Raw genomic sequence first — 15292 nt, 5'->3', positions numbered from 1 at the left:
GAAATTCACTCCAAATATACATACAAGGTCTGTCCCAAAAGTAGTAGGACTTATTTTTTCCAGGATAGACGGACGGACGGGCGGCGGTTTCTATGGCTGGGTTCGAGGGCGGAGAGTCCCAAGAAAGGCTGGAGGTCGGTGGCAGTTGGCTCCCAGCCTTTGCATAGTGCGGATCGTTCGTTTGCGAAATCTCTATAACGTGACTTCGTTACGCTCTGTCATGAAGCGACTATTGGAACAGCGCTACACCATTGAAAGTTTGCGTTAAACTGGGCAAAACCAGGAAAGAGACTCATGCAGTATGCTCAAGGCAGCCTATGGTGATGTGACGCCATGGATGGCTCGGTTGGCTTTTTTTGAGTGACACTAGTTGTTTCGGCGGAGTGTAGAGAAGGGAAGATGTTGAAGACACCGGACGTTCAGGACGCCATTCGACCGCAAAGAGGGACGAAAATCTTGCAAGAGTGGCTTTGGCTTTGTTGAACAGGGATCCATTAGATGAAGTGTTCGCATGATTTATGATGAACTCGGCGGCCCTTAAAGTGATGTGCATGGACTTGTGACTGGGAGCATGAGGAAGGTGCGGGGGGGGGGGGAGTTTATTGCCTCGAGTGTTCTCGGACGAACAGAAGGAAACTCGCACGCGGATCCGCCAATGGCTAACTCGACCATATGAGTGAGGGTCGATCCGAATTATGCTTGCAATGCCACAACAGACTTCTTCCTCTTCCGCCACCGCCTTAAATCCATGCTGAAAGGACGTCACCACGGCGTTAGAACAGGCCGTGATGAGAGAGATTAGCAGCATTCCAGGTGCCTCCTTCCAGAAGGCGTACAAAGCGTGGAGAACCCGCTTGGCAGCGGTGCATGGAGGCAAGCAAGAATGCTTTACTTCGAAGACTTTTGAGTGAATGTATCAATTCTGGCAATAAATGCTTTTTTCAATCGACTCAGTCCTCCTGCTTTTGGGACAGACCCTGTATACTCCCGTTGTTCAAGACCAAGCTATTTTCCATTAAACTTACAGCCAACTGGCCCATTTGGGAAGCAAGGTGTACAAGGCACAATGGGAGAGAAAGTGGCTCAGGTTTGCATTTGGGTGTGAGCATCATTGCGTCCATGGCGAGGGAATCGTCAAATGCTGCGTCCGAGGGGTTTCCTTTAGAGGAGAGAGGATAGGGAGGCAGAGGGAGGAGGCAGAGGGAGGAGGCAGGGGGAGGAGGCAGAGGGAGGAGGCAGAGGGAGGAGGCAGAGGGAGGAGGCAGAGGGAGGAGGCAGAGGGAGGAGGCAGAGGGAGGAGGCAGAGGGAGGAGGCAGAGGGAGGAGGGGAGCGGAGGAGGAGGAGACATGCGTGCGAGCGTGCCGCACCGTCTCACAAAACATAAACAATGCAGCACACGACAGTCCATGGATTCATGGAAGAGGGGGCGACTGCTACGTATGGACGATGATTGCGAACGAGGACGCGATTAGGGAAATGGAAAAAGTATTTCGGGAATATGAGATGAGCATCAACAACAAGAAAACTAAAACCCTTGCGCGTGGAGCAGAGAAGATGAAGCCGGATATGAAAATTTGTAGAGTGGAACAAGGAGGAATTCTTGATCTGCCTGGGCATCATTACGACTTGGGATGGAAGAAGTTAGATCGACATTAAGTAGCGAAGAAAAGCTCAAGCTAAGAAGGCGTCCATAAGGAAGAGGTAACTTCTACATTCAAATAAACTGAGATTGCAAGCAAGAAGGCAGTTGGTAAGGAGCATTCTACGGATTAACGACATGGAACATTGGAAAAGTGTATCGGCGAAGAATAGAAACCTTTTGTTGGTTCACATTCCCAACTTTTATGACTTTAAGGCCGGAGACCATGAGTTGCATGTCCATGTAATAGAAATAGAATTTCTCCCTTTTTTACCTTTCAAATCTGCATTATTACCTGGCCCGTCGTGTAAATGATTGTGGCTCATTTTTATTCCTTTTCTTCGCATAGCAAATAACTAATTCATTAGGGGAATTAACCCATTTCTTGAATTCGGTGTTCGTCCAGAATTTATAGAAGTACGAACATTAATGTGATAGTTTTTATTTACTGAATTTTTCTTTCCCTTTCCCCTAATCCTCTCCCATATCCTCCTCCCTTATCCGACTTACCCTTCCCATCTGGTTCTTGCACCCCCTGCCACGCACCACCTCTTCGGTGGATCGCGAGGTATTTATGGCGACGTTGGTTTGGCAGGTACGTCGCAAGAAGGCGGCATTACTGCAGATTAAATGGACAAAGTTATAAACAATTATAGAAGGTAAAATTGAAGAGAAGATCCCGCGTAGAAGACCGAGAGACAATCAAAAAGAACAAGTTAAAAAGGACGTAAAGTAGAGAAGTGATCAGGAGGCGAGACGGAGTTAACCCTGAATAGGGAAGAAGGGGTTACAATGAACCAATCCCAGGATTGAAATACTGATGATGTGCTCACGAATGACCAACCCGGGGAGGTGACACAACAGAATTTTCGAAATTCACGCAATCAATGCTTAAAGCTAATCGGGCAATGTGTCACCGATCAAATTGGAATAAACAATTGCGAACCGGCACGCACGCCGTGACACGGCAGACAGGAAGGGTCGCTGATTGAACGGATGGCGATGTTTTTTTGGAGAAAAGGCGAGATAAGAGAAAATTGATCTCGAAAAAAAAAGAAATTCAGTGGGCGCAACTTCGGTGATCTCATTAAAAATACATCAGTGCTGATTACAGCGACACGTCCGCGCCATTGACGCATCACTGGCAAAGCAGCAAATACGCGACAACGCCCGCGGGGATCTTCCACGACGAAGAGAGTTCGCTCAATTCGACAGAGAAGAAAGTGGGGATTCATGGGCAAACATTTCTCGGCAAGAGGAAGCATCGCAACAAGAACACGCACCAATAATGGTTTCAGGCACATGGAGGGCAGCACAACGCCGAAGGCGATTAAGTCGCATAATAGCTCCAAGCTGAGGAGTCGTGAATCATAAAAAAGCACTCTAGTATACCCTCAAAGAGTATACTGTGACGGAACAAGGGAGAGACGTGAAAAGACGCGGGTGGAGGGTGGCGCCGGTGAAGATCAAGGACTTCGGTGGAAACTGCACTTCGAAATGACTAATACTTTGATTAGACAAAATTATTAGCGGCAATTAGTACATTTAGGCTCAGAAAGGACCTATTTTTATCATTACTGTTATCTATTTGCCCGAATGACAATTTAAACACAATAAAAACATGTCCATCTCGTGTTTCCAGCGGATACCCAAAAAAGGAGTTTTGGCAAATTCATCAGCGATTGCCACTTCGAACGAACATAAATATAAATAAATATGAGGTATTCATAAGAAGGTTTTAAATCATTCTAAATTTTGAAGCGTCTAAAAATTCTAATGATACATTAAATAGCATTAGAATAAAGTTGACCTTTTACGCCAGTAGGGAAAAGTATTTTGGGTCATATGTAACCTGGTGTGCAACCACCCCCTGCCACACACCCTTGCGGTGACTTCGAGGGTTCTATGTAAATAAAATAAATTAATCTTCCCTAGAGAGCACACAAAAGAAGAATATGCGGGCCAGCCTTTAAGGAGCTTGGTTACGTTAGGGGGGTTTAAGGGACGTGCAATGGAAATGTAAGGGAGAGGTTTAACAACGCTTTAGTTTCACGACCACATTTGGAACACGCAGAAACTATCTGCAATCGAACGAGGACGAAACGTTCATTAAGGAACAGAAAAAGGTCCGGGGAAAATCCGCAAGATTTGACCAGGTTAGTTGACGTTTCGACGGCACGGCCGTCATTCTGATTATGACGGCCGGGCTGCCAAAATGCCACAACTAAATATGAGTATCCTTTCTCTGTGCTTCCGTCGATAAATGTTAAAGTCAAAGTTTATATACATGTATATATAAACCATAAACACAGTAATCAACCCGAAGGTCGGTTTGTTTGGTGACGGCAGAGTTCACCCAGTACTAAGCCCTTATACGGCGTGTGGTGAAATTCACACATTAGCAGGGTAGTATGGGGGGCCAGTGCCTTATTCCCGATATACTATATATATATATATATAAATATATATATATATATATATATATCATAGAAGCACTCACGAAAGCAATATAACGGCATAATAGAACACAGAATAAAACAGGTAACACACAACACATAGAGGACACTCACATTGTACATCATACATATATTTCTGTATGTACTTAAAAACCAAGTGGACTGGGTCCACTTTTAATAGCAGGAATTCGTAAGAAACGAAAGGAATTGAAGGGAAATAAATATCAAAGGAAATATTCCACGATGAAGACCGGGGGACGACCACGAATGAATGAACAGGAATGTAAAACGAATGAGCCGTCGCAACGGCTTCACATCAGGGCCATTTTGTGACAAGTATGGACGGAGAGGAGACGGTTGGGGTGGAGTGGAGCAATCTTCGAAATGGCGGACAAATTAGAAATTGGCGGATTTGGCGACAAGACGCCCGGAAGAGATCTTAATCGCCCAGGCGGACATATGATGCGCGGAAAATACGAAATTAGTGCGTCATGTAAGCGAACTAAATATACACACATATGCGACCGGGGCGCATTATTTTTTTATTTTTTGAGCGTGGTTAAATGGATGAACGTCCTTGGCACACTTTTATACAAAAAATGTCTCGTTTCCTGATGTGAAGCTGCGCTGAGGTGAGCATCTCAGGAGGAAAGGTCTAGTGTAAGAATAAAGTCGCTTAGAGCGAAATGGGCTTCGCATTATGAAAATACTCGGGCGCTGCGTGAGACGAGGCGGCAGGTATACTACTAGCAAGGTCGTTGGGGGAAATGGACCGCGGTGATGAGGAGGGGGAATGGGTTGGAGTGGGGGGGGGATAAGGCTGGCGTTTAATATATTTTTGCGGCGGTGCTATAAGAAAAAACCAGGAAACCGAACCGCCGGGAGAGGATTTTTAAGGATCGCGTGAGGAAAGGAGGCAATTTCAAGGAGGAGGAGAAATGCTACGAGGCGATATTATTTTGTTTTCATTTCACTTACCCGAGGAAGTGAAAATTACAATGCAGCACCCTATTAATGGGTCGCTATGGATTTGAGCAATCCACGACTTCCGACAGACACAAATAAAAAATGCCGAAAAGGAAACTGGATTTGAAATGGATTGATTCGATAAATATGTACTGATAAATATACATAGTGTACACTTATTGAAGTCAATATTTTCAATTTTCAGCTCATACTGATCGAATTAGGTGGTTTTTTAATAAATAAACAGACTCTTCCCTCTCTCCTAAATAGGAGCTAGGGCTTCGAAAGAGGGCACCTCGGTCGCTTGGCAGCGTCATAGATTAGATTCTTTAAGAATATGAGTGATCCCTATGATGGACCGTATCATTTGCTACCTTTTTCAAGCAGCACACATATCCGCAATTCTTAACAGTCCGTCAACCATTTTACCATATCATGGATTTCAGTCCGTCAACCATTAAATGATATCACAGAATTCACTGAATTCCTTGATATAGTATAATAATTACAGGGTATGTCCAAAAAAGTAAGAAAAACGATTGTTCCTGGCGATGCGGACGACCGGAATGGGGCGATTTGTGACGGGCAAAATGGTGAGAGGTATTGGGAAAGCAACGCGACCCACGTCACTTTACTGAGGGCATTTACAGTTTGAGGATCGCTGTTAGAATGGACCCCTGTTCGACGGTCACGTCACGAATTCACGATATCACTTTCCATGGAGCAATGATACGCGATAAAATTGTGCATTGAGCTTGGGAAATTAGATTCGGAGACCACGGCCATGGTTATGGATGCTTATATACGTAGATGGAGGCATGTCCAGAAAGAGATGGTTTCCTGCTTCTGCACAGGATGTTCCGGGAGGGTGGAGGGGAGGTGGTTGACAAATGAGCAATGCCCTCGACACATCCATCGACGACACAGTGTGATGAAAACGTGCAAAAAGTTAAGACACACGCTCGATCCCCAAGTGTGTCCAGATGTTAGTGCAGAAGAGTGCATCATTCAGAAAGCCACAGTGCATTGCATTCTCACAGAAGATTTCTTAGGCATGAGGAAGGTGTGCCAAGATGGTCCCCAAATTGCTGTGGGAAGACTGCTTGGGTGACAATCTTGCATTGGGTCTCTTTGACCACTGTGAAACTGACCCGAATTATTTAGAATAGGTGACGAAGCATGGGCCTTTGAGTGCCATTTCGGACCATAGGATTACGTCAAAGAGGCCGTCCTTCCGTCGACGCCTACCAGAAAGCGAACCAGAAGCGTGGCACAGGCACGCGTGGCATTGGTGTGTTGATGCCCAAAGGTGCTTTTTTTAAAGAATTTTAACAATTTGTAATTTTATCTGCAATGCTGTTTTCCTCCGATTTATTATACTAATTCTTTGGGACAGACCCTGTATACTCCACGTTTTATTCATTTTAATAAGTTTATGCATTTATTACTCACGTGTTAATAATTACTGACTGCAAGGGTCGGAATTGACAAGGAGCGTTCGCTAGTTTCGACTGTGACACCTACAGCGTAACCTTTCACCTAGCCAAATGACGAAAGTGCACGAAATTCGCGAAGAATAACAAATACGTTATCTTGCAATCGGAATTTCTCCGATCGCAAGTTATATTGACTGGTCTAGCCCTGAACAGGAACATGGATTTATTGGAAAATGAATCCAGGATGCTGAAAAAAATGGCGATGTACTGTTTCACGGATATGGCTAACCTCACAAGAACGCGAACAGCTGTGAGGGCAGTATCATTGGAGTCTAATTGAACCCTTACTCATTGCTCAAAAAGGAAAATTATTATTTTATGTGACAATAAGAAGACTGAAGAAAGCATTCAAATATTTCATCGAAAAAAATACTATACGGGTCCCAAAGTAAATGGACGGAATACAAATATTCAGGAGGATAATTTTTTATGTAAAAAAATAAAATACATTTGTTTCAAGCCCATCGTTTCTCTCTTCTAATTTGGTATTCTCGATGCTACTAGCATCGAGAGCTAGTATTTCTCCATTAATAAGACTTTTATTGATTTGGTAACAGCTTCTTCCAATGCCGTCATTGTCTTCAATGTAATATTCATCGGAAAGGTGGAAAAAGGAAATATTTAGTCTCAATCTCGTCCCAATAAATGACGATAAATAAATAAATATCCATGGTAACAAAAGCACCTGTTATAGCGGGTGTTCCAAATAAACAATAGAGCGTGCTTGAGGAACATCATAATCCGTGTTAAATAAAAAATATAGGCGTCCTGAAATGTTTCGCGGCGTACCGTGTATAGTACACCGCAAAGACTGAAAAATGCCGCGAACTACGCTGAAACTTGAATTTTCGTCGTAAGCACATTGTCAATTCCTTCAACTACAAGGATTCACAATGTTGCATCACTATGAGAGTTTGCGAAATGCTTCCGTTGATGAAATTATTTAAAAAATGAATTATCTACACCAGGGTACAAATAGGAGAGGGAAAACGACATAACGGCATGCAATATACGAACTTGGGGCAGTTAAGTGTAAAAGTTAACACTGGTAGGTTCCGTGTCATATATATTTGAACGAGTCAAGTTGAAAATTAAACCCCGATAACGTTCAGTCGTAAAGCTTTCTCGGAATTAATGTTAACGTTATTCCTTACGTTCTATTAACAAAAAATATATTTTCACTGGCGAAAAAAACGTAAAAAAACCTTTACCCATTTCTAAAAGAAACAATCATCAAAGGAGCTGAAGAGTAGCTACGTTTTTGTAAGTGCCTTGTAGAAGAATTCACCGGGGCAATTATTTTTTTAAGTTTTTTACGGTAAGCTTATACGAGATAAGTTAAAATGCTGACGAATAGTTCCTCAAAAAATTAACTTTTTGATGCAACGAATGAACCTCAAACGCGTCGCCACATGAGTCGGTTTACCAGACCCCGGTAATTGGGGCCCCCTGGCGGGAGGTCCTTCTCCCGAATGGTCGAACCGCCTTCGCGACATCTTCCCCATACTCTCCCCAAGCTTTGCTGCGCTCCTAACTGACCTGCCGCAATAGCCGGACTGTCCGACGGTGGACCAGGCGCGTGGCCTACCCCCGGCGGTGTCTGGCCTCAAGCGAGTGGCCTTGGCTTGGGGAATTTCATCAATAAATGTGTCGCTTAAACCACAGTTAAAATGAGTCCTACACATTTTTGACAGTTTGAAATGTGCGTCAGTTGTTCCACGCGGGGTTATCGTAAAGTTTTATTTATTACTAATAAATAACCCCCATATCTGGATAAATTTTTCCCGTATATTAATTGATTCTTATGTAATTAATGTTGTAAATTGCACCCATTAATGTTTGATAGTTTTGTAAATGGGATGCCGTAGATTGCAGTGTCTCGTAGTTTGAAAAAGATAGAGAGGTTAGCAGTGTGATTAATTTCCTTCGTTTGAAGGTTTACAGCGTCAGGCAAATCCACGATTAAAATATTAGAGTTTATGGAAATGATATCCCGGCCATTATTCGGCACAGTTGTGAGGAGGAAAAGGAATCATCCCACACTCAAAGACGATCCAAATGATCACGAATGAGACTTATGATCTAAGTTAGTATGGCAGTGTGGTGTGGATATTTATTCACGAAGAACTGCACACGTCAAAGGCATCACTCGGAAGAAACCCTCTACCGAGAATGAAGACAAAGTGACGAAAGTGAAAGTGTACTTGGGGGATATTTGCGATGGAAAAGAGATGCATTCCATGATACTGGAAGAAGAGTAGACTGTCGGCAATAATGATAGAAGGGACAATGTACATCATTGGGTCTGAATTTAATGCCGCAGCAAAAGACTTAAGGGCAAAAATAACCCACCAGGGATATATAAACAGGGACTAATAAGAAACACCCTAAGTATTAATCAAAAATTATTGTTCACGAGAAGGCTTCCTGACACAGTTTTACAACCTGATGTTTATGTGAATATGAGAGAAGAAATACTGATGGGCTTCAAGAAGAATTCAATAATCCAAAGACCAAAAAAGCACCGCAATAAGTCTGAGGACCAATGCATTGAAGATAATTGCAAGAATAACTTACATTGGGTCATCATAGTACAGAGGTAGAGCATTGGACTAAGGACCGGAGGTGCCGGGTTCGATTCCCGGGCAAGCCTCCGAGGGCACCCTCAGCTCCATGCAAGCTGTGTGATTTTTTTTTTAGTACTAGATCTTCCTGGGCAACCATAGTCAACGTAGAAAATGGTACTGGCTACCCTGCTCATGCACAAATTCCACACCCCATAAGGAGATGTCTTAGTACAACGTGAACTCCACCATCACCTACCAAAATGACCTCAGAGTTGATTATTATGTTTATGGTTTAAACTACATGGAGAAGAAAGAGGAAGGGTTTTGAAGTGAGAACCAATTTGGATTTAGAAGAACTATAGAGGAATATGAGAAGCGAATCTCACTCTCTTGTAAACAACACATAAAGAGGTGGTATACTAATGCACCGAGAAAGGATATGCAAACGGTGATTAGTTAAAAGTAAGGTAGGAGAAAGAAGCACTCGTGCTATTTAGGTGATAATATCACTGAGGATGAAAGAAGCAAGAGAAATATACATAGTAAGCAGAATGGGAATGGTAGAGACGGCTTTCTCTCGGAAGACACAGTTACTAATGGCGAATTGTAGAAGGATAGACATAAGGAAGCAATTCACCAACACTTATACACTAAATATCTTTTTCTGCATTTGTGCGATTTGAATAATATGAATGACAGAGAAAGAAATCGGAGGCGATGAAAATGTGATACCACCAAATAACGATGAAAACAAAACGGATACACAGAATAACAACAGCGGCAATTTAAAGAGTGGGTGATGAGAGAAGCCCATGACGAGGAAACTTACAAGAGGAAAAAGGGAATCAGTAAGGCACATCCCGAGGAAAAGGATAGCGCATTGAAGACTGTAACTGGCAAAAGCACGGAGGAGAAGGATTACAGAGAAAAGGCCAAGGATCAATGAATACATTCAGGTAATGGAAACTGCTGGTGCAAAGGAGTGACTATGAGGGAGCGAATGGATTGGCCGGGAGCAGGATAATTGGCAGCAGAGCTGCTGCAAACCAATCCTTAGACTGATAACTCACGATGGTGACAGAAAGTTAAAATGACAAGAAAGCCTTGTCCATTTACATTTCATGAGTGCCCTGTCTACTTACTTGGGCGGACTCTGTAACAACACAAACTTGCACAGATTTCAAAGGCTCCAAGCCTTGGAATTTTGAAATTGTACAAGAAATTGAGGACTAGCGTTCACCTCATATGAAATCCTTTCCGGTGAAATTCACAATCAGCGTGGAGTGGCGCAACAATTCCTGTCCCTCTGCTCCAACAGTCTCGCCAGCAAAAAAGCAGTAAACTCACTCGATATCACTCAAGTGCTAATGCACTCACGATGAAGCATGGGTAACTAGAATATGCTGATATGATGGCCGTGATATCAACGGATATGCATGGAATCTCTTAATTTTATTTGATTAATTTGCACTTTCTAGCTGTGGAAGGTACAATTTATTGTTTCTCCAGCCATCTAATAAGGGTTGAAGTATAGTCTTTCAAGAACACAGAACTATCAGATCCAATTCATACAGCAAAATGTATTTTTCTCAGAAAGCTAGACAATGATATGGCCAGCAGGAAAATATAAATGACTGGCAACAGGCACTTTATTCAAAAGGATCGCTAATACCGAGTCGTATTCTTTGTGCGATGCTGATTAAAATATTGCAGTGCGGATACTTTGTGACTCATTTTTGGTAAGACTAAGTGTTTGCTCTCACCTTAAAGAGAGTATGGAATTCTCACACCTAATGAATGCAAGGGGAATGATGAATGAGAAAGCACAGATAGAACAAAAATGTTTGGATTAAAACATTAAATGCTATTGACAACTTTTTAATTTGTGAAAAAAAAGAAAGTTCGGCTATTTCAAACTTTTATTTTTAAAAAAACACATCAAAGAGAATTTAATTTCCTTTACGATTTTGTTTTATTGAAATTTTGAGGTCCTGGCAAAGAGAGAATACCATGAATAATCAGCAAAATGGATAATTTGCACAGAGATAATTGATAGTTTATTCTGCATAGCCTCAAGGAAATCCCACAGTTTACATTAAACTGGTGGTGTTCAGAGAAATTTCCTGAATTTAAACGTGAGACTGTCCGGACCACAGCCAGCCAGTCTACCCCTACACTTAATGGACTGACTCTTGGAAGTACTGAAATAAAGTAAGTCCTGGCGAATTGATTAGGCATCCTGAACATTATTCATATTTATTATTTAATATAGCAATGGCAACCCTACCCATAAAATGTAGCTTGTTTAAATGGATTCAACTTTCCGCTTTCATACATACATTTACAATGACATTTCAAAAACAAAATAATTCTCCAAATTTGAAAATACACTCGATTCGTGCTCAATAAGAAATAGTTTTATTCAACTTCATGCAAATCAAAACTGAATTTGACATAACAAATGTACGTAAGAAAATCTCCACTGAGTTTCAGTGGGAACTTATGAAACCAGGAATGAATGACCTAGGCGATTGGAAAGAGCATGAACAAAGAATCAGATGTGTTGGCTCATTCATTCATTCAGCTATCGTTGTTCTTTGAGGAGAATAAATTTCCAAAGAAGTCCATGATGTTGCAACTATTTCTGTAGACATTTGACCCTAATTTTCCTCCATCATGTTTATCAATTGAAAGGTCAACCATGGTCCAATGAGATTATGGATGCATTTCTGACCTTAGTCTCAGCATTATGACATTTTTTGCTAAATCCCTGATTTGCATCAAAACTTCTTTCAAAGTTTCCATTAATCAATACTTTTTATTAATTAACTGTTGTGTTCCTTGTAATTAAATTCAATTTGAAATGGCCGTGTTCAGAAAGCCATTTAAAAATCCCTTAAATCATATAACATAAATTCAATTTGGTTGTTAGTAATTAGAGTGCCTAGTTTTAAATTAATTGAATTAGCTTTGCATGAATGATTTGACAATAAATTAATATAAAGTCATACTGACTGCTGTAAAGAGAAAGCAGATATTTCACTCAATAAACCAGGTCATTAAAAAATTTAAATACAATGCAATACCTGGAAACTTTCCATTCTTTTAACTTTCACTGAACAGCAGAGCAACTTTATCCCTCACAGACAAAAATACTTCATGGCATATATCGTGGAGTACCTCAGACACAAATTCCTCGGTTATTTTTTTGTATGATTCAACACCTGTAAAAAGGAAGCACAATTAAGACTTGTTATTTAATTCTAACTAGAATGCCACTCATTAAATGGTATTTTATGATGCGGCACGGGTAAAATTCAATGGCTCATTTTAAGCACATCTTTATTCATATATATTGTAAACATTCACACTCATGGAGACTAATGAATGATGATCTTTGAACTACATTACGTTGATTTTCAAAATTAATAGTGTGAAAAATATTAAAAATATTCTTTGGAAAATGACACTTAACAGATAAAATGCAACTGCTACCAATGCCTCACACACATGACTAGTGTCTAATATGTGCAATCCATTATGTTCCTCTAGTTTTCAACACACTCTTAGCAAATACCATTTTTTTATTTGGTTTCACTTTGTAAAGAAAATTAAAATATTATTCTCCATTTTAAAATTGAAAATTATCTTTACATAGTGCAATTGATAAATTTCTGCCCAGCTAATTCTACCTACCATCTCCTTCACCCTAATATATAACTATCTACACCAAATAACTTATCGTATTCAAAGCATCAGGTTTGCCCTTGCTAGGCTGTGCCATGGAACATTACAAATTCAAATGATGCCCTCAATATCATGACGAGTGTAGTATTTTTTGGTTCTTTGCTAGTATTTAAGATATTATTTTTACCAATTACATTTTTCCTTTGGTTGATGTGAGACTGTAACTTATCGCTTTATACCTATGCCTCTTTTTACTTCGTGTGGCTCGTAGAAAGAGAATGAGCTGCATTTTACAATCACACTACCTTTTTCAAGCACTCATTTTTCCATACTTTTCAAATTGATGAAAAATACACCCGGGCAATCAATGAAATCACTTCTCTTCCGGAGCCCTAGCTTAAAGATATCATTTGCCACTCACTAGTTAGGCAGGCTAAGAAACTGCTCGGTGGATTAATGATACACCACCACTGATAATTAGACATTCCCTATTCCGCTGTATTTCTAGACACATCTCTGTTCCATCAATCTTTTATGTGATTTGGAGTTGGCCCACTTTTGTGATAACGTGAAATGATGACATTCACACCTCAACAAATATCCATTAACTCATGAATGGAATTTCAGGTTATTAAACATGACTAAGTTCCTTACTTTTGATTGGAAAATGGCCAAAAAGTTCGCACAATGCAGGGTTAAAAGCCTCCACTTCTTTGGCACCTGAAATATTCACACAGGATACATTAGTAAAAATAATTACATTCACTGATCATGTCATCAACTTCTGGAAAAACTAGATTAGCAAGTACACACTTTGTGCACTGAATGGTTGAGGCCTTAACTTTGTAGAATTCCATTTTTAACTTAGGAAAAATAATATTATCTTTGATTTCTACAGAATAAACTTTATTCGTCGACTAGTTTCATTTACACCAGGGAAGCAGCTGGATATCCGGGAGCAGTTAGAAATTCTAAAAATGGTTAAGAAGAAGGAAAAGATAACTAATGACCACCTCTTCCCTTTCCACTCACCCCTCCTGGACATTCCTTTTCTACACCCCAAAAAATCCCCATGATGCAAACCCACGCTCCCTTCCCAACCCTCACACCCCCCCCTTTCCTTAATTACACTCCCCCACCGCCCATCCGCTACCTCCACCCGACCGAGTATATAACTCAGAAAAATGTCTATTGTACCACTAGTCCTGATGCTGTTACAGTGTAAACGAAACTAGTCGACAAATAAAGTTTATTCAGTAGAAAACAAAGATAATATTATTTTTCCTAAGTTAGTACACACTTTGAAGAAATTTAGACAAAAACACATACAGAGATAAGTCAAGAGTGTGGAAGGATTTAAAACTAACCATGAGTAGGTTTTCTGGCCCAAACGTATACTCGTACTATATTTTTTCCATTGACCAAAGACTCTGCTTTTTCGTGATCCTTAAATTCAGTTCCTCTTGTAAGAAACAAATTATGAGCAATGCCATTTTCTTGAAGATAATTTGTTAGAGTGAGTACGCTCCTAAATTACAATGCATGATAAAATTTATCAGTCATTACATCACGAAATTTTGTTTCCACTTGGTCAGTACAGAGCATTAACAAATTCAACATAAATAACTAGATTTTTTTGAAAGAAACATGAAGAGAGATTTACAGCTAAATTCATTCATACCTCACAAATGAGTTTACATCCAGTTCCAAAAGCTGAAACGCAAACCCTTCCGCTGGGTACTCCCTCAATTCAAAGCAGGGCCCACGTAAATGATGGACAGCCTGAGTAGCATAATCAAAGAAGCACATTTTCAACAAAATTAGGTCAGTGTTAATGTTGGGCCAGGAGTGCATTACTCTTCTTTTTATCCTCTCAATCCTCCAATGATAAGCTCCAATTTTAGCACTCTGGGCAAGTTTCTCTGAGCCCAGCTCTGATCAATTTCAACACACGAAATGATCATGCTATTCAAATTTTATCATATTGTAAGAGAGTTTACATACTTGTTTTAATGGTGGTAAAATAAGACGATGAATTATACGAGACTAAATATAATCGATTCCCCAGAGAGAACCACACCGCTATATATTTTATGCAAAAGAAGAAAGAGGCAGTACAAAACTGGGTGCAGAAAAACTGAACTGTAAAAAATTGCTGCTATCACTTGGCACTCCCAAAGAAATACTGAATGGCCAAGAATCATTATTTTAGATAAATATAAGGTTATCTATTACCTAGGAACTTGTAGATAATGGGTTTAAAAAAAACAAAAAATTATTTTTAATGGAATTGAATCAGTTATCGATACACACTCACTATTCTCTCAAGAAGCATCCTGTTTTTAAGGTAGTAGGCATGATAATGTTGATGGTTGACTGATGCAAACGCACAAAGTCCATTGAACCCAACTCTAAGATCTCTGAAATTAATGACCAGGAATCCACTTATTATTATATTAATGTAAATTAAAGGAACTTTG

General features: G+C 40.4%; 1 protein-coding gene across 1 annotated transcript in view; it reads right to left on the bottom strand.

Moving 5' to 3' along the window:
- The window catches only part of LOC139695718 (GDP-D-glucose phosphorylase 1), a 130911-nt gene that overhangs the window by 114735 nt on the left and 884 nt on the right, over nt 1-15292 (bottom strand). Inside the window, exons 3-7 of the mRNA XM_071594517.1 lie at nt 15130-15232; nt 14494-14594; nt 14180-14340; nt 13467-13532; nt 12212-12349 (exon numbers count right to left, since the gene is read on the bottom strand). Coding sequence (XP_071450618.1) covers nt 12231-12349; nt 13467-13532; nt 14180-14340; nt 14494-14594; nt 15130-15232 — 550 coding nt within the window. The 3' untranslated portion in view covers nt 12212-12230. The remainder of the gene's footprint in view (nt 1-12211; nt 12350-13466; nt 13533-14179; nt 14341-14493; nt 14595-15129; nt 15233-15292) is intronic.

Source organism: Hetaerina americana, unplaced genomic scaffold (assembly GCF_022747635.1).
Source record: "Hetaerina americana unplaced genomic scaffold, ioHetAmer1.1.p SCAF_62, whole genome shotgun sequence".
Taxonomy (NCBI): domain Eukaryota; kingdom Metazoa; phylum Arthropoda; class Insecta; order Odonata; family Calopterygidae; genus Hetaerina; species Hetaerina americana.
This window is presented reverse-complemented; position numbering and strand designations above follow the sequence as displayed.